We start from the raw sequence: 25,075 nt of genomic DNA, 5'->3' as shown, positions 1-25,075 counted from the left end.
AAACCTTTTTAACTCAGTTTAAACCAACTTCCATGGTAAAAAGCTAACTTACACATTACAGCACCAGTTAATTTCTTTCCTCCTGGAGGTTTTTAAACGAGAAAAAAATAGCTTTCAAAACAGCACTGGTCACTTGAAGATTAATGTCATGCATCAATATCATGTCTTTGACACAACATTCTTAAAATTTAAGGGTTTTGTTTGTTTGTTTGTTTTTAACCCTCCCTGCCCCCCAAGCTCTTACCTCTTTTAAAAGCTCAAAGTTGTCCTCTATTAAGGATATCAAAGATGAACATTCTCCTGTTATATTTAAACACACTTCACAGAAGCATATCAGTTGCAGACAAAATTGGGATAACTGGTCTTTCCAAAATGCGGGATAGCGCAACAGGCTGAGGAACAGCTCTTGCAGAAAAAACAAGGCTTCTGTAACTTGTGGCAAGTCTTTAAGCTGTAAACAGGTAATTAAAAAACACGTTCTGGTTTAGTTGCCCTTCCCTATCCATGCAAGATTTCCCCAGCTTTAACATTACTTCTACTAGCTCTACAGTCTTCTCATTGCAAATATTAGTAAGACTTTGAAGATATATCTATGAACTAAATTCAGGAATCTCTGATATACATTACTACAGAATTGACTGATTTAAGGTCCTAAAATAGGATTAGAAACACATGAATGAATAAAAAGGCTTCTTGGTAGCTGATGAGAAAAATCCCATGCTCCTCAAATGCAGTAGAAAATACATCCAATTATTGGGGTTCTATCAGCCAAATAAAACAACCTGTATGGGGATTTCACACAATTATGTTCTTGTAACAGAAATATCCTAGAAATATCCTGCTTTAGGATATTTCCTTGTAATGCAACCAAGATTTAACATACATGTATGTCTCAAAAGAGAAGTGCAGTGGTATTATCTTCCTCCAGAGCACCACGTAATTTTTAACAGTTACAAGAAACGAAAAGCCATACTCAAAGAAGTGGCATATCCCAAAGCACTTGGTGCTATACTTAAAAGCCAAGCAAATAGTTTTCCAGTCACAGGTTGCCTTAAAATGCTAATTCTTCAGATATGCCTATCGCACTTCTACATTTCTGCACTTGGAAGTTCCAGTTCCAAGCAAACCTTGCTGTTCTGCTACAAACCCTGAAGCCAGCATTAGCATAACACAGCAGCCTTGCCTATTCTTGATTTTTAGTCCCTTTGAGTAAATTCTGTGAATCACCTGCTCTAACCAAAACCCTCATGCTCACTGAATTCTTCAGCAGAAAAGTCTGCAAGTGACCAAATGTACTTTTGACCAGTGGCTGATATTGTAAGGAATTAGGAAGCATTTCAGCATTTCTACAGTTACAGAATGATAGAATCATTTAGGTCGGAAAAGACCTTCAAGATCAATCTGACCTACTAAGTCCCATCACTAAACCATGGCCTTTAATGCCACTTCTACACATCTCTTAAGTACCTCCAGGGATAGGGACTCCACCTGGGCAGCCCACTGCAGTGCTTGACCACCCTTTCCATCAAGAAACTCTTCCTAATATCTCAGTACAAAGGATTAAGTGAGGCTGGCCTTAAAGGAAGATTAAGAAGAACCTGGGGTTCAGAGAAGAAAGGAGGAGGAATGACAGTACATTAAACATGCTTCTTCAAGCAGTATTTCCCTTTCCATTGTGAAATTATCTCAGGCAAGGCAGAAACACACAATGGATAAAGCTAAAGTATTCACAGAAGTTTAAAAAAATGGAAATTAATGTTAAAAAAAAAAAAGGGGGGGGGGGAAGTCCCAATGAGCACAGAGGAAATAAAGGTTCATAACCGAGTTTACAGGTTGTCTTCAGTGCCATTTCGTGGCTAATTTTTACCAAGTCAGAATCTTGGTCATACATTAAGGACACAATGTTTCCCTGAATATCTCGTGGAATAAAGACAAAAAATCAGAAGCATCCCTATGACTAAAAAGGACAGCAAGTACTTGCCATCACAAAAACTAGACCAGAACCATGACAGATGTGTATAATAAAAATTATTTGTCCATGACACGTGTGTATAATACAAGTTATTTATACAATATACACTATTTGTAATACAAATTACATTGTGAGAAGTAGCTACCAGTAAAAAATATACTTTACTAGTAAAATCCCTAGGAGAAAGAAGTTATTATATTTCCTTGTAGCCTATTTAGTTTGACATTATGACTATTTTCAAACCCTCTCTGTATGGCAATAATACCACAACACATCATGTTTACTTGCAACTAAAGATGGTGTTCTAACTGTATTACGGAGGAAAGAAAAAGGTACACTGAGAGAACAAAAAAGCTTGACCAATGTCACAGTAAAGCATGAGGCAAAGCAGAGCTATTAACTTGAATCAATACCCTAGATCTAAAAGGGACAGAAAAACTGAATCCTAGCTCCAAGCAACTGTCATTGTCAACTGAAAAGTACATTCAAAAGCTTCAGTATATTACAGAGGGGCTAAGTTTTGCCTTTAGATCCATTAATCCCTCTGTTACAAAGAGGAACACAGAAATACCTAGAAGTACTTAAATCATGCTTCTCGTATAGTTTGTTTCATTTTGATACAATTTTTAAGCTAACAGGACAATATGTTTTTGACAAATAGACTACAATTTAACAATATTCATGGGTATCTCCTACAAGATTACTGTATGTTTCCTGAGCAACTAATGGTAAATAGATGTTGTAAACATCTTGCAAATTGCATCTTAATAGGCAGATTTAAACACCTAAAAATAATCACTTTCTCCTAGGGACAGTTTATTAGATTTCTCTGCTATCAACTAATGAGGTCTACAGGAAATGGAAGACAGTGCTATATTTGCACACTTGAAAGGCAGTAATAGTACTATCACTGCCCTGATAGTATTCATAAAATGCAACGTTAGGCAACAACTCTACCTGAAGGTGTGGAATCAAATCATATAGAAGTTGAAGAATCTGGCGTTCCAGCACAGATGGTGCTTCAATGTGCTTTGGACCACGTGGCTGAAGTAAAATCCTAAGTAATCCCATTCGCAGTTCAGCATTTTCTCGTAACTGAGATGGTTCACAATACAGGTATCTTAGAAATGGAGCCATTATACCAACACAAGAACTTTGTGCCCTGCAGTTCAAAAAATAAGTTTGCCAAGATTGTTTTCTACTATAAACTGAACAAGCTACAAAGAAAACCCAAGCAATGTGACATTCCCTGGGTCTGCAGTAATTTACAGGATAGAATTAACAGAAAGGTGCTATGACAAGCATTAATAATTCTCGCCAAAAAAAGTTTGACTTACTGGCACAAAGATCTTACACAAGACCACAAACAGCAATTATACAATGAAGTGCATTCAGATAAGACAGTATTTAAGCATGACTATGACTTGAAATATACTTGCAGATCATGATACAAGGCTTTTTTTTTTTTTTTTTTTTTTTTTAAGTCATCAATTCAAGAAAGTGACTTTCCTTGCTGAATGTCCAAGAGACTATTGTATCATACTGAAGCAGTACTTGGACAACACTGTTCAGAAACACTTCAAACTACAAGAAATGATTTCATTTTAAAAGAGCCATCCATTCCTTCCTAGTTGTTTCCTATAGTTGTTAAAGACCATTGGCCAAAAACAGGTTGTTTAACTTACATAGCTTTCTGACAAATAATTTATCATAGAATAAGTCTTCCAGTTTGACCATGTTAAAAATACCAGCTGATCTTGACATTATTAGAACAAGCAAATTAAGTTAATGGTCAATACATTAAAAATATACAGAGAATCAAAATTGTTTCAAACAAGACTAAATCCTGATGTAGAGCTTGAACATAACTCCATAATAAACCCACATCAGTATATTCTCAGTATAGAAGTTAGTCCACAGAAACCTTTATACAAAAAGCAACAAGGAAGTTTAAGGTGTCTGCCAAGTAAGATTAACTCCTATTTTAATGCCATATAATACACCAGTAACAAATTCACAGTTCATTCCACCGGTCAGACCTCTGACAAGACTCTTCATGAGTCCCAGATTTACCAGCTGAGTAGAGAAACAAATCTGCAGATAACATTTTAAAGACTCTGATTATTTAAATTGAACAAAATGGTTTTTTTTAATTTATTTTTTATTTTTTTTATTTTTTTTTTTTATTTGAGAGTCTCACTGCTGATCACATAGCTAAGGTCTACCAGACATTTAAGAGATTAATGAACTTATTTTACTTGTTTAATCAGAGCAACAGAATACAGAAGTCAGTTTCACTGTACCATTGCTCTGCTGGATTTGTGCAAGTCTGAGAAAACAGGAAGAAGGAGATCCTTTTTAACTGAAATGTATACATATGGCTGTAAAAATCACTGAAAACATTTGCCTGCAAGGCTGCTACAACATTTGGTATCTTACACTGAAGATTTATTGGACAAGTTTCTTGGAGATGAGCATGAAAGAACGTTGAAATTGTTGATAACTTAGATATTTGTTTCTTGTTTAGATTTTCTATAATACGACATCGATTTTCAAGAATTATGCACCATTTGTAGAGATCTCATCCATAGGTATGAGATATAAACTCCCATGCTTTCCCTGCATTGTTTGCATGTTTTGCTTATATCTGCATCATCCTCATCTAAGGAGTCAAAATCTTGGCAAACATTGATCATTTTTTATCCCTGTAAAACTCCACTTGCCAAAATACGCCAGAGAGCACAGTTTTCAATGGGATTAGTAAAGTGTTTTTCTATTAGTAGCTCAATTACAGTATCCATGGTATCTGGCATATAACAGGGATCCATTTTTTTTTTTTTTTTTTTTACTATTATTCTCTGTAGTATATTATATTCTAACATATTATTTACTATTATGAGACTTTATTTTTACCTCTGCTTACAAAAGCAAGTAATCAAAATTGATTGTTTTCAAGCAAATTTCTCAAAATATTACCAACTTCGCACAAATTTCTCCAAATCCATGAAAAAAAATATTAACACAGAAGAGTTAAGAAATCAAAATTAAAACCTGGATTCTTAATGGATCATCTTATTACTTTGTTGTTCTGATTTTAAACTTTAAATCGTGTCATTACATCTTATAATTATCTGTTTTGAAAGACATTCTTCTTACTGCTTATATACAAACCTTGACCATTGCAGCTACCTTCAAGAAAGAAATACATTGACTCAATTCAGTTATCTACATTTGTTGTTTGTTTTTTTTTTGTTTTTTTGTTTGTTTGTTTTTTCAGTCATTCATTTACCTCTCTGGACACTGTTGGAAAAACACTGTTATCTGTTGCAGTAGAACCGGCCAGCAATCGGGTCTGTTTTCAAGGATGGTGATTAATGGATGAGGACTGTTCCTGAAATACAGAGAAATCATATTTGGATCTACAATGCAAAACGTGAGCGTACAAGGTAACTATGATCAGCATAAAAGCGGCTGCTGAAATAGACAGTTTAGTTCCCTCATATTACCATCTCCCTTTACCAGCTTTGCTATGACTGTTATGCTATCATATGAGCACATTTTACTGGATGCTTGGGAAACATGAATAAAATGAAGAGTTTATTTGGAAAGCTTTGACCCACTTCTATTTTTGTTTAAAATCAACACCTAAGGATCACTGATTAGTTGTGTTGCCTGACTTGCACTGTTAGCACCACTAGGCTCTAGCAGTAGTGTCCAAGTAATACTCACAGAATAATTTCAACCAAGGCACAACTCATTCCAGTCTTCCAAGCACATGTACAAATATCCAGTGTGTGAAACCAGAGACCATTTGTACTGCCAAATACTTTAGACCTGCTCACAACTGACTATCCCTCCCCCCAGTCCTTTTTCAGGGGTAGGGAGGAGAGAACAGCTGGCCACACCAGCAGCCTAGAAATGTGCTCTTTTCTGCCAGCCCTGTGACAATTGTCGCACTTGGAAAGGCCACTGAGACCTCAGAGTCACTTGCTCTTCTCAGGTCAATCTCTTACCACCAACACTGTCCCCGCCTCCAGAGTCCATGACTGACGGCCACCCACACCCTGAACTGCTAAGCACCCATTGAACAGTGACTACCCTTAAACACCGATTGCTCCCATCAAACAGTGATAGGAGCAGGGGGGAAGAGAAGCTGAGCAAGAGGTGAGGGGAGCCTGAAGTACACTTTTTCTTCTCTAAGAAGCAAATCTAAAGTTATTGTACTACAGCGTGTTTGCATGAGAAAGGAAAACGGAGTACTGGAGCTTGAATATTAAATTTCCTGGAGAGGTGGCGCACTGGAAAGAACTGCTGACGTGAAACAAATTCATCACTGTCTCCAACACCTTTTTCTGGAGTCACCCACTGTCCTTGCCATGACTTACTCTCTCTCCTGCTTACTATAACCCTTACTCTCACCTGCTTGCTAAGTATCCTTTCTCCCCAGTTCCCTTTTCTGCTTCAGCCAACTACAAGCATGGTCGCATAGACTCTTTTCCGGGACACCAACAGCTCAACAGCACGCATCTGGACACCTCCCTGCTCTCAGAGCTGAAACAACTTTCCTAATAACAAGACAGAAAAGTTGCAAGGGGAAAGTCTTGCTGATTCCCACAGATCTGCTAGACACAAGATTAGAGAGCACGGCTATGGGAATAAATGGAAAGGCAACAGATGTGCATGTACCACATAAGGCTGGCAGACAGAGAGGCACCATAAATCTAGAAACTGCAGCTGATGAAGAACATCACCTTCAGCTTGGTTAAACAGCATTCCTGTTTGCACGCTCGTCAAATCTGTGCTACTTACTAAGAGACTTGGTATGTATTGATTGAGTGTGTACTGACTGTCTACAGTCAGTATTACCTATAAAGCACTGAGTTATCTGAGACCCACCAGTTTAAGTGGTACATCTCTTCTCAAGAGACTTGGCCTCAGACACCAGGTCTTTTAAATAAAACAGTGAGAAGGAACTGAGAGGGGAAAAAAACAAAAAGAAAGCACATTCACACATCCAGCACACACATATCCAAAATATACTAAGGCTCTTTGCAGGTGTTTACAAGCAAACTGATTTTCATGCATGCAAGCTGAAACACTGCACAGGAGAAGCTGTTAGTTTTCTTAATACACTGCTAATTTCACTACCAAGTGATGGAGTCAAATGAGCCTCTTAGAAAAGATTTATAGCAGCATTTGGTTTCGTCATTGTTGTTTTTTAAAAAGTAGTGGAGGCAGGAAGTCCGAGATCTGAAGCAGTCTTTTTGTTACAGAAGGCAACAAAAAATGAGACACACTCATATTCAACAGTGTCGTGCTACCAACACAAGCATTTGCAGCAGCACCAAACAAATTCAGCTGCAAGTGAAGTGAATTGAGATCTGCAGGAATCCCATTAAAAAAAAAATGCAGCAATAAAATATTTTTATATTTTGAAGAGAAAGTAAGTTTTGTTCAACTGTTTCTTTCAAGAGCTTCAAACTACATTGGATCTTTGCATGCAAATATGTAGAAAATCTTGCTTTGATTTAAAAAGCATCTTTTGCTACAGAAGCATATTCACACAGCAAAAAAGTTTTGTAATATGCTTTTAGGCATCAAGAATAAGTATTTTTTTTACTGATAGAGACATAATTGATTAATATGACCTTATGGATCTGAGACCACCTACAACGTTGTCATTCCTAAAGACAAATGGAAAATGGAAATGCCTTTAATTAATCTAAAAGGAGTGCAATTTAAATTACTGTATTTAAATCTCCAAAAAAGAATTCACATCACCAAAGAATGGTTGAGGTAGAAAATTACCTCTGAAGGCCACCTGGTCCAACACCCCTGCTCAAGCAGGGACACCCAGAGCAGGTTGCCTGGGACCACATCCAGGTGGCTTTTGAAGATCTCCAAGGAGAGAGATGCCACAGCCTCTCTGGGCAACCTGTGCTCAGTCACCCACAGACTGAAAAAATGCTTCCTGATGTTCAGAGAGAGCCTCATTTCAGTTTGTGTCTGTTGTGTCTTGTTCTGTCACTGGGCACTGCTGAAAAGAGTTTAGATCTGTCTTCACTGCAATCTCCCTAGTAGCTTTCAGCTTCCTCAGGCATCTAGCTTAAATCAGTCACTAGAACAATTCATGAAGCACAGAAGATAGTTTTTTCACACTGAATTCTTCCCTCTGTTCCTCAAATAATTTTTCTTCCAAAAAGGTGTGATTCTCTTCAAGAAAATAAGTAATTCGAAATTACAGGGACTCTCACAAGACTGACCAATGTGATGGACTACTTACAGCATGTTCAGGAAACATATATTAAGTAAGATCATAAGGATGCATGCATTACAGCTCCGGCATTCATTTGGGAGCTAGAGGTGTCATACTTGCCATATTCATTACCCTAAAATTTGTTTACTTATATATGTGGTCTTCAAAAGGCCCACCTTCCTTGATTCTGCAAGCATTTTAATGAAGAGTATTCTACAATCTGTGTACAAAAACTAGAAATACTAAGGTTATTGTCACTTTGTAACTTTCCAAGACCACACACAGCACGCAAGAAACAAAAAAAAAGTAGTTGCTTGTCTACCACTTCAGTCCAGGAAATCATAGACAGGACCATTTTTGACACAGCAAGCTAGCAAGCATACAACTCATATCATGCCAGAACTTTGAAAGAGTGCAGCCAAGTACGAGACATACAGAGCAACAACATCTGCTCATTTCACAGAATCACAAAATCATAGAACAGCTTGGGTTGGAAGGGACCTTAAAGATCATAGAGTTCCAACCCCACTGCCATGGGCAGGGATATCACCCTCTAGACCTGGGACACCTCCCATAGACCAGGTTGCTCAAAGCCCCAGCCAACCTGGCCTTAAACATTTCCAGGAATGGGGTATCCACAGCTTCTCTGGGCAAAATTTCAACACCTTTTTCACTACTTTAAGATTTAATTACCTTTCCTAATGAGAGGAGTGTATCTTCAGCTATTTAAGTGCTCCTGTTGAGATCAGTAAAGCCTTTAAAAAGTAGGCACACGACAGGTCAAGTCCAAAATTAAAATGGCTTAGTATCCAGAAAAAAAAGTAAGCCTTTTGTAGCAAATTTTGTGTGCTCTGATACTAACATAACTGCACTGAACTGGACACTAAAAGAAATCTGTTAAGCTCCACAATGAACAGTGATTAATAATGAAACATCAAAACAAGCAAACCAAGAAAGTTACATTTGGTAATGCTTTTGGCAGTAGGAAAATTAGGTGTCTACCAGGAAATTTATCTTCAGCACAAACTTAAGGATCCCTCACACAACAGTATGAAATGCACATCATTACAATTCTTCTATCCTAACTTATTGCCAGTGGCTTCAGGATAAAGTAAAATGCACAACCAGACATAGCTATCTAGCTGTAAATACGTGAGCATCTAGGGAAACAATGAGGTGTCTTACGAAAGGACAACAATAAAACAAAAGTTATTAACTTTTAGGTCACCTCAACCTTTTTGTTCCATCTCTGAACATGAGAGAGCTCCAATCTGATTTGGAGAACAAATTCAGTGACGGATTGCTTTTTCTGTATGAGGAAACAATGTCTGCAATCAAAACACATTTCTATGCATGCCGCTGTAACCCTGACCCTTTCAGAAACATGATGTAGTATTTTACTCCATCTAACATGAATTTTGAAAGCATTTTTCTACCTTCTCTATATTTTGATTTCAGAAAGTTTATTACAAGCTGAACATAGAGGAAAAACAGCTCTCCAGAATTTTTAAGACAACAAAACCACACAAAGTGAATTATTAATAATAAATAAACACTAGTCCATTTAAAAAAAAAAAGTCAATGGCTTCCAGCAAAAACGTGTAGCCAAGGTGCTGTAAATGTCTGCCATAACCCAACTGGACTGAGGATGCTGACAAATGTTTCTCATAAAAATTGCTCTTCCCTGCCCTTTCACTCCATTCAGTTTGAGGTTGGGTTACTGGACAGGCATATTAATATTCACAGGAAACCAGCGGACAACTTTATGCCAGACCAGAGAGAGAATTAATCCACTGGGAATGCTTAGTTCTCACCCAAAGTGAGAATGACTTCCAGGCTACTTCTGTTTCTGCTACAGCTGGTCCCCACTTCATCAAAAAAATGCAGACCATCCCATATGTGAATTTAAAAGTCACATCAATTATTTCACACATCCTTACAAAATAGCATATTTGGTTTGGTATTTATCTGCCCTTGGAACACTAGTTATTCAGAAAGACAGCAATACTTACGCAGCTTATGGAAACAATTAGGAACTAAATGATAAATGAGGCTGTTCTCTACCAACTTAACCAGGGTAAAAGGAACATTTCCTGCTTTCTACAACAAGAGAGACAATCCCTTCCCTATTTTCCAAGGTTGATTTTCTTAAAGAAAGTGGAGAATCTCAGCCCTAAAGGTACAAAAGCTTCCCGCCCCAAAAATCAGAAAACATAACCAGACAAAATTCCCCAAGTTGCACAACATTATTTTCCCCTATTTCTTTTCAAGATCTGTTCACAACATTGTATCATCACAAGAAGACGTATTGTAAAAGCAGTTCTATTATCCACACCTAACGCTGGCCTTAAAGCCAAATCTATTTTTAGCCCATAATATTGTCTCAACAAACATCCAAAGAAATGAGAACTGCAAACTCCTTCTGAACATACTTCTACTTTTGAATCTTCATTAATGATTTCTATACAGAATATTTTTGCATAGCTGACAGCATAACACGAGAATAACATAGCAGGATGTTTCTACTGCTGAGTCATTGTACATATTCTCAAATTTCTAAGTTTTAATGACATCTACACAGTAACACTGGTGCAATATACTAGAAACACTATAGCATGTGAAAGAACTCAACTGTAACACTTGTTACTTAACAAGTCATTGAATAAGGATATACCTCTTTGTACACAAAAAAAAAAAAAAAAACACAACACAAATGCCAGATGTCAAAAATCAGAGCATTTTGACCTACTAGGTATTCAAGACTAAGTCAAACAACCAATGTAATGTTTGTCTTCACTGGAATAAAGCAGAAGTAAAAGGAAAAACAACAACAAAAAAATGTATTGGCTAAGTCTAAGACATGCAAGTCTGCTATTGATTTCCAGTTCTCTATTAATTTAAATAACTGTAAACAATTTTGAATTACAAAACTTCACCTTTTCCTTGCATACTACCAGCATTTTTGATTTTGCACAGGAAAAGATAAATAATCTTTCTTTGCCCAGTTGGAGAGAGGCTGTTCCTTTATTCCAACCACATCCTACTGCCTTCTTTTTCATACGGAGCCTGGATTAAGCCCCTTTAACTTAGCCTCTTCTACAATGAGACATAAAAAAAAAAAAAGTTTATTTACTACAGAAGAAAAAGTTTTCAAAAGACTTCCATCTCACTAACCTTCATTACCTGCTTTTTCAATGAAATTTGTTCTTTAGAAGTATGAACTTCGTATAAAGAACTGATGTAACCAGAAAAACAAAGACACACGGGAGTTCAGGAATGCTCATCCTGAACATCCAGCTCTCCAAAAGCGTCTTCCACTTTACCTAAGCAAAATGAAATAGTGAGGAAAAGACGTGATTCTCCTCTGCCTAACAGTGCCTTTTATACTCCTAAAGCATTACAGCTACAACATGCTATTGTATCTGTTTCCTGAATAAAATAAAATTTGAAAAATATTCATGACCAGAGCTTGGATCTTCTCCAGGTGAAGAAGACACAAAAGTAGCTGTTAATATCAGCACTGACTCATGGTTTCTCTAGAGCTGGATGAAATCTCCAAGATGTCCCCTCAGGAAGACTGCTACTGCACGACAAGCTGCTTTTTACTAGTAGCTCTGAATGCATTTTGAAATCATTTATTTTTACATGGCAACCACTTTAACAGTAGAAGCAGTTAGTAACCTCATTTTAATAGAGCTGGAAAAATAGGTAGAGGAAAGTGGACCCCAGTCTACCTAACATAAAAGGACCATTGGCAATCACCAAGCTATGAAGTATGCATAAGTCCCAATATTTATTTGCTCTTCTTCTCATACAGTCTTCCTGTTGCCATTGCCCCTCTTGAGCTTCTGGTGGTTGTCTTATCTCTCTACTATTGAACTCCTTAAAACTTTCAACCAAGTATCACAGAATCAGTAAACTGTTTAAGTTAGAAGGGACATCCTGAGATTATCCAGCCCAACCCATCTGCAAAGGCAGAGTCAGCTAGAGAAGGCTTCCCAGAACTTTGATCATCTCCAAGAACAGAGACTCCACATCCTCCTAAGCAACCTGCTCCAGTGCTTGATCACTTGTAAAGTCAAAAAAACCAAACAAACAACAAAAAAAAACACAAAAAACCACCAAACAGTATTTTCCTGACTAAATAAGGAAACACCTCTGATCTGATTTGTGCAGATTGCCTCTTATCCTGGGCTGTCTAGGTAACTCTTCTTCGTTCCCTTCCATCAGGTATTTATACACATGGATAAAGTCCCCTTGAGCCTTCTCTTCTTCAGACTGAACAGTCCCAGTTCTCTCAGCCCCTCCTTATATGAAAGATGCACCAGTCCCTCCATCGTTTTCGTGGTCCTTTTTTGGACTGTCTTCAATAAGTCTTTTGGTCTGCTGACAAGTGAACAGTAGACCCAGCACTCAGATGTCCTTCACCATGGTTGAGCAGAGGGAAGGATCGCTTCTGTCAGCCTGCTGGTAACCCTCTTCCTTATGTATCCCAGGCTGCTATAAGCCTTCTTTGCCGCAAGGGTGCATTGCTTGTTCATGGAAATGAAGAATATGCTGTTCTAAGTTATTCATGAGTTCCTTGGAGGTGATGAGTTCACATAGAACTTTTAACTAAAGCATGTTTTGTTTCAATATTTTGTGAAAAGAAAAAAAAAAGCTCAGATATACTCCATATTTATCCTAACAAGACACTCAGATATGCCTAAGACCTTAAAGGAATTCCAGAGCTGGGTTAAAAAAAGCAGCAAAGAATCACCCCAGACAATTACACCATGACCATCAGATATTCTCATAAACTTACTTCTGTGATTCTGTGATTCTGTGATTACTTGTTTCACAGAAGCCTTCCCCCTTAATGGTAAAACCGTCTCATTTGTTGCTGCTCACCCAAAGGAATGAATCAACTACTGAACTCTGGTTCTCTGTGTATTAAGGATTTTTACAGTATCACAGAATCACAGAATTTCTAGGTTGGAAGAGACCTCAAGATCATCGAGTCCAACCTCTGACCTAACGCTAGCAGTCCCCACTAAACCATATCCCTAAGCTCTACATCTAAACGTCTTTTAAAGACCTCCAGGGATGGTGACTCCACCACTTCCCTGGGCAGCCTGTTCCAGTGTCTAACAATCCTTTCAGTAAAGAAGTTCTTCCTAACATCTAACCTAAAACTCCCCTGGCTCAATTTAAGCCCATTCCCCCTCGTCCTGTCACCAGGCACGTGGGAGAACAGACCAACCCCCACCTTGCTACAGCCTCCTTTAAGGTACCTGTAGAGAGCGATAAGGTCGCTCCTGAGCCTCCTCTTCTCCAGGCTGAACAAGCCCAGCTCCCTCAGCCGCTCCTCGTAGGACTTGTTCTCCAGGCCCCTCACCAGCTTCGTCGCCCTTCTCTGCACCCGCTCAAGCACCTCGATGTCCTTCTTGTAGCGAGAGGTCCAAAACTGAACACAGTACTCGAGGTGCGGCCTCACCAGAGCCGAGTACAGGGGGACGATCACCTCCCTAGCCCTGCTGGTCACACTGTTCCTGATACAAGCCAGGATGCCGTTGGCCTTCTTGGCCACCTGAGCACACTGCTGGCTCATATTCAGCCGACTATCCACCATCACTCCCAGGTCCTTCTCTGCCTGGCAGCTCTCCAACCACTCATCTCCCAGCCTGTAGCTCTGCTTGGGGTTATTGCGCCCCAGGTGCAGGACCCGGCACTTGGCCTTGTTGAACTTCATGCAGTTGGCCTCAGCCCATCGGTGCAGCCTATCCAGATCCTCCCGCAGAGTTTTCCTACCCTCGAGCAGATCGACACACGCACCTAACTTGGTGTCATCTGCGAACTTACTGAGGGTGCACTCAATGCCCTCGTCCAGATCATCGATGAAGATATTAAAGAGGACCGGCCCCAGCACCGAGCCCTGGGGGACGCCACTAGTGACTGGCCTCCAACTGGACTTGGCTCCATTCACCACGACTCTTTGGGCCTGGCTATCCAGCCAGTTTCTAACCCAACGAAGCGTGCGCCAGTCCAAGCCAAGAGCAGCCAGTTTCTTGAGGAAAATGCTGTGGGAGACGGTGTCAAAAGCCTTGCTGAAGTCAAGGTAGACCACATCCACAGCCTTTCCCTCGTCCACCCAGCGCGTCACTTTGTCATAGAAGGAGATCAGGTTCGTCAAGCAGGACCTGCCTTTCATAAACCCATGCTGACTGGGCCTGATCGCCTGCTTGCCCTGCAAGTGCTGCATGATGACTCTCAGGAGGATCTGCTCCATGAGCTTCCCTGGCACTGAGGTCAAACTGACAGGCCTGTAGTTCCCCGGGTCTGCCCTCCGGCCCTTCTTGTAGATGGGCGTCACGTTTGCTAGCCGCCAGTCAACTGGGACCTCCCCCGATAGCCAGGACTGCTGATAAATGATGGACAGTGGCTTGGCCAGCTCCTCTGCCAGTTCTCTCAGTACCCTTGGGTGGTTCTCATCCGGCCCCATCGACTTGTGCACATCCAAGTGCCGTAGCAGGTCACCAACCAGTTCTTCGTGGATAGTGAGGGCCACATCCTGCTCCCCATCCCCTTCCACCAGCTCAGGGTACTGAGTATCCAGAGAACAACCTGTGTTGCCGCTAAAGACTGAGGCAAAGAAGGCATTGAGCACCTCCGCCTTTTCCTCATCTCTTGTAACTAAGTTTCCCCCCGCATCCAGTAAAGGATGGAGATTCTCCTTAGTCCTCCTTTTTGTGTTGATGTATTTATAGAAATGTTTTTTGTTATCTTTAACGGCAGTAGCCAGATTGAGCTCCAGATGAGCTTTGGCCTTCCTAATTTTGTCCCTGCACAGCCTCGCTACATCCTTAAAGTCCTCCCTAGTGGCCTGCCCACTTTTCCAAAGCTTATAAACCCTCTTTTTTCTCCTAAGATCAAGCCACAATTCTCTGTTGAGCCAGGCTGGTCTTCTTCCCCGCCAGCTCGTCTTTGGGCACGTGGGGACAGACCGTTCCTGCGCCATTAAGACTTCCCTCTTGAAGAGCGCCCAGCCTTCCTGGACCCCTCTGCCCTTCAGAACCGCCTCCCAAGGGACTCCACCAACTAGTGTCCTGAGCAGCTCAAAGTCAGCCCTCCGAAAGTCCAATACAGCGGTTTTACTGGTCCCCTTCCTGGCCTCGCCAAGAATAGTGAACTCCACCATTTCGTGGTCACTCTGCCCAAGACAGCTCCCGACAATCACATCCTCCACCAGTCCTTCTCTGTTTGTGAAGAGAAGGTCTAGCGGGGCACCACCCCTGGTAGGTTCACTAACCAGCTGCGTCAGGAAGCTCTCTTCCACGCTCTCCAGAAACCTCCTAGACTGCTTTCTCAGGGCTGTGTTGTGCTTCCAGGATATGTCAGGGAAGTTGAAGTCCCCCACGAGTACAAGCGCCGAAGATTTCGCAACTTCTGTCAGCTGCCTGTAGAACTCCTCATCCGTCTCCTCATCCTGGTTCGGCGGTCTATAGCAGACCCCGACCAGGACACTGGCCTTGTTGTCCCTGCCAATCCTAACCCAAAGGGACTCGACCTTGTCATTCCCAGCCTCGAGTTCTACAACCTCGAAAGACTCTCTAATATAGAGAGCCACACCACCACCCCTTCTGTGCTGCCTGTCCCTTCTAAAGAGCCTATAGCCAGTCATTGCAGCACTCCAGTCATGAGACTGGTCCCACCACGTCTCCGTGATGGCAACCAAGTCGTAGCCTGCCTGCTGCACGATGGCTTCCAGCTCCTCCTGTTTGTTACCCATGCTGCGTGCATTGGTGTAGATGCACTTCAGCTGGGCCATTGCCTTATCCCCCAGCCTTGACATTGTTCCCCTGGCACAGCTCCAACAACCCTTGTTTCAGCCCCATCACCCTTCTTACCTAGTTTAAAGCCCTCTCAATGAGCCCTGCCAGCTCCTGGCCCAGGATCCTTTTTCCCCTAAAAGATAGGGACCCGTCTGCGGCCATCAGGCCAGGTGCTGAGTAAAGTGCCCCATGGTCGAAAAAAACAAGATTTCTGCATAGGCACCAGCCCCGGAGCCACGTGTTTAATAGGTGGGCTTTCCGTGTCCTCTCTGTACCCCTCCCTGCCACCATAGGGATGGATGAAAACACCACCTGCACTCCCGCTCCATCCACTAACCGACCCAGCCCCCTAAAGTCTCGTTTGATAGCCTTCAGGCTTCTCTCTTCAATGTTGTCATTGCCTGCCTGGACTATCAAAAGAGGATAATAGTCAGAGGGACGTACCAGGTTGGGAAGCTTCCTGGCAACATCCCTGACCCTGGCCCCAGGGAGGCAGCAGACTTCCCTACGGGTAGGGTCAGGCCGACAAATAGGGCCCTCTGTTCCCCTAAGAATAGAGTCTCCAACAGCAATAACCCTCCTGTCTTTCTTGATGGAAGCAGTCCTGAGGCGTGGAGTCGACCTCCTCACCCTAGGCTTCCTCCTGGGAACACTTGCTACCTCTTCCTCAGCTACTGGTCTGTCGAGCTCCAGGGCCTCAAACCTGTTGCGTAAGGGCACCTGGGAAGGTGGGGCTGGAAGGGGAGGGCATCACCTGCGATGTCGAGCAGGGACCTGTCTCCATTCCTCCTCAACTCCCAGATTCCCTCCCTCTGCCCAACGGCTACAGGGCAGGGGGTCCACCCCCATTTGGGGTGTCTCACCTCGGTACCACTCCTTGAGGCCCTGCAGGGAGTTACTCCACCAGTCTATCTCCCGCTCACACTCCCTGATATCCCTTAATGCTTAATATGGGTTAAGCATGTGCAGTGATGGCTTTGACAAATTATTCCATTAATAATAGAATTGTATTAATTAACAGTCCTCATGATACAAATACTTATTAATAACTTTTTTTGCAAGACATGACCACTTCATGTCATTGAGTTTTTCTACAGGTGTGAACTCTGAATATTTTCCCCCACAGCTAAGCATTCATGAAGGTAATAAAGGCTGAGCTCAAAACCGAAGCCTTTTTGTCAAATAGGTTGAGTTCTACCCGGTCACCCATTCTGCAACTCATCCAAGAAATATGTAATACTTTACTTTCTTATATACCCACTACTCTATCAAATTTGTTCAGAACTGGTTAGCAGGATCAAAATTACCAAGATAAATACACAAATAAAAGGACTGAATTCCAGTATTAACATTTGTGGGGTTTGTTTCTGGAAATCAAACAAAAAGTTATTAGGCACCTAAATAAACCAATGTGAAACTAACCTGATTCCATACAGATTCTGAACGGCCTCATCTCCTTCTCTTCCCCGTTGTACAGCTTGAATCTGTAGTAATTTCCAAACAGTTTTTACTAAACCATGCACATTCCTGTTGACAAAAAAGAAATAAATTACTCTCAGTTATGGATCCAAGTTAGTTGATTCTTCTGTAAAAGGAAGAATACAACTGACAGTCAAGAAGCCCTGAATTGTCCTTATGGACCTCCTCACACCTGTCTACACAATTTTGGGCAAGTTGTGTATCCACACATCTTTATTATCTTTTTCACAAAATGAACAAAATAGCAGAGAAAAGAAATAATGCACCAATTAACACCTTTGATGGTTTATTTCCAGCCTATCTGACAACCACATGTGGGGTCCCCAGCTTCATGGACATTGGTACTTTTAACGTGTTAAAACTAAAAAACAGCTATTCTCTGAATACAAGCACATAGGCAGATATTCAGCATGGAACACAGAAATTTCCACCATGCCTCTGACCCCAAGAGAAATCACCCAAATACCCTACACTGAAACTTACATTCTCATAAAAAAAACACTTGAGATATCTAGTTTATGTTGACTTTAGATCTCAAGAGAATATTATGTACAACAATTTTATCTCCCTCCGTCTATGTTAAGTACATTTCAGGTGAAAACACAGTAAGTATTTCTGAAAGTTTGATAAGATTTCCCCCATTTTCCAAGGAAAATGTTAGTGAAGGTAATAAAGTCCACACAAGGGGGAATAAAAGCTCTCCTGAACATGCAGTAAGGACCTTAACAATTCTAGACGTTGATATAGCTTGGCTGAGCTTGTGAGGACAATCTTCAGAATTTTGTTTTCTTCTTCATAATCAAGTGTTCCACACCTTTCAAGCCATACCACACCAAATCCAAACCAATCCCTGTTTGAGAAAATAGATTGGATTCTATAACAAATCACTTATTATAAGATGAAAATGTAGACAGAGAGGAAAAAAGTCATAACTGATTCTTGGACTGTTCATCTAGAAAATGCTATACAGTTAAAACACCATCCCCTAAAAATCTATTAGATAGATCACTACTCATATCACTAGAACACGTTTATTCCTCCTTTTAGTGGAAGCAAAATGAACAGGAAGAGCTTACACAATATACTACTATAAATGTTCACCACCTGACAAAGATGAAAAGTTGGTTCTATCATATACGGCAAAATACAGGAGGAAAAGAGAATTGAAAGCTGGAGGGTTTTTTTTTTTTTGGTTTGATTTACTATTTCCCCTCTTTTCTTCCCAGCAGGAAAAAAACCAGATTTATCTGTAACACCACTTCTCCATAAATGAGTGTAACACTGAATGGCCAGCTGGAAACAAGAAGTTATGCAGAATTCATGCAAGCCTCTCGCAGGACAGACAGAAACCATCACTCTCACGTAGCAGATGAACAAACTGAGCTACAGTAACATTAACTGTTTGGCACAGGATGCAGTGTGCTCCATAAATCCTCCCTAAATTATGGATTGATCTACATACATTCAGACTTTGGAGCGATATCAAAAAAATCTGAACCAATAAGGAATTTACATCAAAGACCACTGAGACTTCATATGACCACTGTTAAAAGACCGGAGTTTGCACACACTGGCTGGACCATCATCATCTCAAAAACATGGGTTAACAACATGTAATCACAAACAAACACCAAGGTTTGATATTTACAAATACTTTACTGAAGATTCAAAAAACTGAAAATGCAAAGGATCATATGATTATAAAATCAACACCAAAAATTCACATCAAAGAAAATGGGCAAATATCACTTCTAGCTGCCAAATCTTTACTGAATTTAACACCACCTGCAGACAGACTCCTCCATAAGTTGGTAAGGTACGATAGGGAACATCTGGAGATTCCCACAGTGGATATCCCACCAATAAAAGTTTAGATTCATATACCAGACACAGACAAAGACGTATATGCACTCTTCTGTGCCTTTCATACCCTTGCCAATAGTGCTGGAAAACGCTGACCCCAATCAAAACAGACAGAACGTGCTCCTGTTTTCTTTCTTTCTTCCGAAAATGGATCAGTTACAAAATGTGCCAGTAAGCATTAAAATTACTGGCTGCCATGACACCTGTCTCTTGAAACACTGCAATCCAACCATAGACGAAAATATGAGGTTATGCAGAAATCTGTTGCCAAGCAACCAAGAGAAAGGAGCGGAGCAGTCCTCCAGGTCCCAGCGCACCCAGCCCAACACACGGAGGGGAGGAGGAAGAGGCATCTTTTGGACAGTGACAGGGAGAAAGAGAACGACAATCTCTGAGCCATTTAAAAGAAAATCTGCTGGCATGTCCCCCAGCTCCAACAGAGTAACTATTCAGCACGGAAAATGTAAGAGCAGTAAGAAAACAGGCTTGACTGTTCTGGTATTCCAGTACTGCTGGCTTGAATTCCCTGATGGAGGGCGGGGTGGGGGGACCACAAACGCCTGCTTTAGGCTTTGCATGCCACTCCTGAGCTCAAACAGCACAACGGCATGACATAGTGCAAGAATTTTCCTACAAGCATACATGCTCAGGTGACAAGAACATTCAAAAAACATATATACACAAAAAAACTTCTGACTATTTCTTAAAGATTGCAATAATTCATTGCTTCACAGGTTTCTAGTAGAATGACTTGATTTTTTATAATCATCTGTAATTGAATACAGGCCACAGTTTTCCCCTCTGCTACAACAGAAAGGACTGTGATGATTCCTGCGATCAGAGGACAGCCGTTTTGCTGAATCAAAGCACAGGAAGCCAGAGATCAGTGTGAAAAACAAAGTGAAATCATCCATGTATGTATAAACTCACTTATGCATACATATTTTTGTATTTGATGTATGTGTATATACACAAAAAAGTCTGCATGCATATACATATACACACACACAACATTCCATCAGGTTTAGATTTTAAAGGCATCAGAGGAAACTGCATATTGAGTCTAACCCACAGGTACGACAATGCACCATAGAATAGCTTCTCATTTGTATAATAGTTGATATCTATCATTTGTATGATAGTGTGAACCACATAAAAAGTTAACACAGACAAGCACTGGATGTGTGCCTCTGACAGCACAAATGCCTTTCCTAGCATTCAGAATTTGATACACCTGACCGAACAAAAACCACCATTTATACTAAGCCCCTGCTAAATTCTCCATAACATAAGGAGAGGAAGAAAGAACACTTCAACAGTCTTTGCCAATAAAACATTTACGTAACTCCATCCAGCACTGACAGGTGCTCAGCAGTTGCACGTGCCTTTCTGCTGGCTGCTAATCTCATATACATGTTCTTTTAAAGACACTGTGCACACAGCAGCGCAAAGCCCCAGAGCAAACCTGGATGAAAATTTGGCTGGGAATAAGAAGGAGGAACAGCAGACTAAGACTCTAAAACAGTCAACAGAATAAAATGCATCAGTACCAAAATGAACCAAGCACAAACCATCAGTTTAACAACTTACTGAGGCTGCAGACATTTTAAATGCAAAGACTTTGTGATAAACCCTGCTTTGAAGTCCATGGTGGATGTGGTTTGAACTGTGGCAGCTTGAGGAAAGAAATGTCAAAAGTATACATATAAAGGGTTCATAGGTAATCTACCAGCACTTACCATAGCAACAAATCATTTAAGTTGGTTTATCACATGGAAAAAAAATAAGAATGGTGTGGAAGTGGGGCAGAGCCAAGCTCTTTTAACATTTGAACTCTACTTTTATTTTTAAGGTTAGGTCAGACTAAAATATCCTAATTTACACTCATGTTTTTCCTTATGTAAAAATGGTATTAACATGTAACTTCCCCATGTACTGCTGATACCGCAACAACTCTTTGTGGATCAGGATTTTAACATTTTTAGTCCACAAGCCACAGCTAAATTGAAGGAAGAGTTTCATTATGTCACAGCGCTCAGATTCTCACAGTCTATAGCACAGGTGCTTTTGCTTCTTTGTTAACAGTGCAGATTGCTCCCTTGACCCCAAATTGAAGGTCCGTTGGAGGACAGTGGTTTACAGAAATTACTCATATTATAAAAATGTACTTACAAAACCTTTCCTAGGAATCTCTAACCAATTACTGTAAACTCAGCACAGTCAGCATCACCACAGCAAGATCCTAGGAGTAATCCAACTTCAAACACTAAGTCACAAGGACAGAAAGATTTTTTTTTTTTTCCTAAACATGTGATTTCTTCAGGATTTCACTGCAGTTTACTCATGTCTAAACTCACCTTTGGCTCCAACTGATCAAGAGAAATCTCAGCCTAGAGCTGATTCTCTGAGGCTAGAAGAAATGAAAAACTTATCTTGAATAACATGGTTTCTGCAACCTCTGTGCATAATGCATCACAGGTGTAGCACCAGTTAGAAGCTTCAGCTAAAAATGACACTAGCATTTTCTAGGAAGAGGAAAAGAAGGCTTAGTGCAGATACCCAGTTATCTTCCAAAAGTCAGAAGAGACACAAAGACAGCCCAAATTCAACTTTATAAAGTTGGGAGAATTGAGTGAAAACACTTTCCCTAACATTATTTGACTTTCCATTTCTAAGTTTAACACACAGTTCCTTTTTCCCCCAAAATGGCTGCATTCTCCCGGTATGTTGGACAGGCCATCTACCTCAGAACTACATGTGAGATGTAGGCATTATATTTGCAGAGTTTTGTAAGAGGAAATAGCTGCAGAGTTAGGTAAAGTGATTTATTCTTTAGTGGACATGGAAACAAAAGCCATCATCCATAATTCCTACCCAGAACCTAATTGCAGTTCCATGCGAATAATCAGTTATTTGGACAGGCTGATTAGGAAGTTATTCCCTCACCTCTTATCATTATGCAAGTTATTGCCATTTTTCTCCCCATGGTACACACAACAAACCAGCCAATGCCATGACTTCTGAGGTTCTCCAGTTTCAAGTTCAAAGCATTAGCCTAAAGTTCTACCAGTTTCCACTCACATGCACAGGACAGACTACAAATTCTTCCTTCAGAGTCAAACCCACACAGCCACTGCTAAGATGAGAGCAATACAGAAGAGCAGGGCACAGTCAGCCCTCAGTGCCACACCCTTTTTGAAAATACAGTCATTCACAGAGCCACTCCTCTTCCACTGGATTTTCACGGAAAAAGCACAGACTGACAACAAGTTGACAAAAGGCACAAAATCAAGTAAACAAACACTACCTCGCTGAGGGAATTAGGTTGAGAGCTCCATGAAGAATATACTCAAGCTCCGCATGGTTCTCTGCAACAAGTGCCACCAACCCCTCGGAGCAGGCTGTTCTCACAGCAACATTCTCACTGCAGCACTTCTCCCAGAGCAAGTTCAGAGCAGGAGTCTGAAATCAGAAGTATGAGATGAGCAATAAAAAGGCTGACACTAATTTCTCTTTTTATTTCAAACACACTTTTAAGTAAAAACCTGCTCAACAGCTTCCCCTGAAGTCTTCGAGATCACAAAGAGAAGCTGGGATGCAGATTCTTCACCTGAAAAGGGCTTCCCTTGGACAGTTCCCATGTTTCCTATCCAAAACTACCTGTATTCTCAGTATGGGCAGGACTGTCTCAAAAAAAGAATAAGGTGGAAGATTTTTTCAGCTGTGCAGGTAAGCTAGCATCAATTTTACTTTCCTTGAAAAAAATAACTTCTAGTTAGAGACATCTCAGGAACTGCTACGTCAAGCAGTGTCTATAACAGGGTGTAGTGCAAACAACTAGAGGCAGGCATGCAAACAGCTATAGAGGTAAATCGCCTTTATTCACCAAGTGAAGCCTCCATTTCTCTCCGTTTGCTACTAGAGACAAAGATTTGGCAGTATCCACTAAACCCACTGTCTGTTTTAATGATAAATTTGCATTTATGAGTTGGTTTACTGATTTTTTGGTTTCCAAATGGAGAAGCAAGGAAAACAAACATTTTTAATCAACTGAATACTGCAAAATCTTTCTAAAAAAAAAAAAAAAGAGCATGTAATATTAAGAGGAACCATCTTCTATTTCTTACTGTTTTAGAATGTGTTGCTATGTTTCAGTTCAGTAACCTCATGGGGCAGCAAAGGGGAAGAGTCAGCTTTTAGCTCAAGCCATTCGAGTACTGTGTTCAGTTTTGGGCCCCTCGCTACAAGAAGGACATCGAGGTGCTTGAGCGGGTGCAGAGAAGGGCGACGAAGCTGGTGAGGGGCCTGGAGAACAAGTCCTACGAGGAGCGGCTGAGGGAGCTGGGCTTGTTCAGCCTGGAGAAGAGGAGGCTCAGGGACGACCTTATCGCTCTCTACAGGTACCTTAAAGGAGGCTGTAGCGAGGTGGGGGTTGGTCTATTCTCCCACATGCCTGGTGACAGGACGAGGGGGAATGGGCTCAAGTTGAGCCAGGGGAGTTTTAGGTTAGATGTTAGGAAGAACTTCTTCACTGAAAGGGTTGTGAGGCATTAGAACAGGCTGCCCAGGGAAGTGGTGGAGTCACCATCCCTGGAGGTCTTTAAAAGACGCTTAGATGTAGAGCTTAGGGATATGGTTTAGTGGGGACTGTTAGCGTTAGGTTGGAGGTTGGACTCGATGACCTTGAGGTCTCTTCCAACCTAGAAAATTCTGTGATTCTGTGATTATGTCACTTAGGAACATGACAATGCTCAGGAATTTGTAGGAGCTACTGTTGGAGAAACTATGCACCTCAAAAACTCCTTCACATCAAACTCAGCTCCTTTCAGGCTTGATTTTGGGCTTAGGGGGTGTTGTTAATAGATCAGACTAGACAGAAAAATCCACAGGCTTTTTTCCTGCTCATTTCTGTACAAATCAGCTTCTGGAGAGGACAAATGGAGGAAATCTTACCTAAGACTCCTAATACTCTCCTATACTGCTGTGTCACCAGCATTTCACATTTCTCTCACTTAAGAAGACAGACTCACCATGTTCTCTCAAAGAAAGGTGAGCTTTACTTAGGTAATAGGAAAGAAAACACCGATACAGGCATGCAAAAGGATATGCTTTCTGAAATCCCTATTCTGATGCAAAATATAAACTTTTTTTTTTTTTTTTTTTTTTTTTTTTTTTTTTTTTTTTACTCAAAAGGCATTATCTCCCCACGTGACAATTCACTTCTGGTAAAGTAAATAAACTTAAACAAAACTCACTTCAGTTGAGCATACCTAGATGTTGCTAGTCAGCAAAATTAAGGCTTCTGCCTTCTGATCCAGAAGACTTCGCCATCACCTGTACGCCCAGACATGTACTGCCAACATACTTCACTTACAGTTTCTTGAAATTACAGAATAGAAATCAGCAGAAAAATGTAAGCACCCATGGACAGAAGATAAAGAAGTGGAAGAATGGCACATACCTGCTGAGATGCCTGCTTGATTTTCCCTGAAGAAACATTTTCTTTCAGTACTGCAGCAATCAGATGACCCACAGCCTAAAACAGATAAGTAAAACACACACACGGATGAAACATCATTTTTCACCCCACTAGTAGGAAGAATTTATACTTCTGTTGCCTATGATCATGATTTGAAATACCATACTTATACTAGTATGGAAGATGAAATACAGAGTTAAACAACCCCCTAATAC

The 25,075-nt window shown here is 40.8% G+C and overlaps 1 protein-coding gene across 1 annotated transcript in view; it reads right to left on the bottom strand.

The window, feature by feature from the left end:
- FOCAD (focadhesin) overlaps positions 1-25,075 on the bottom strand; it is a 122,140-nt gene that overhangs the window by 88,840 nt on the left and 8,225 nt on the right. The window contains exons 4-9 of the mRNA XM_084304818.1: positions 24,843-24,917; positions 22,689-22,843; positions 17,462-17,566; positions 5,262-5,363; positions 2,930-3,134; positions 245-451 (exon numbers count right to left, since the gene is read on the bottom strand). Of these exons, the coding sequence (XP_084160944.1) occupies positions 245-451; positions 2,930-3,134; positions 5,262-5,363; positions 17,462-17,566; positions 22,689-22,843; positions 24,843-24,917 (849 nt within the window). The remainder of the gene's footprint in view (positions 1-244; positions 452-2,929; positions 3,135-5,261; positions 5,364-17,461; positions 17,567-22,688; positions 22,844-24,842; positions 24,918-25,075) is intronic.

This window comes from Netta rufina, assembly GCF_964035555.1.
Source record: "Netta rufina genome assembly, chromosome: Z".
Taxonomy (NCBI): domain Eukaryota; kingdom Metazoa; phylum Chordata; class Aves; order Anseriformes; family Anatidae; genus Netta; species Netta rufina.
Note: the sequence above shows the minus strand (reverse complement) of the source record. Positions and strands in the feature narration are given on the sequence as shown.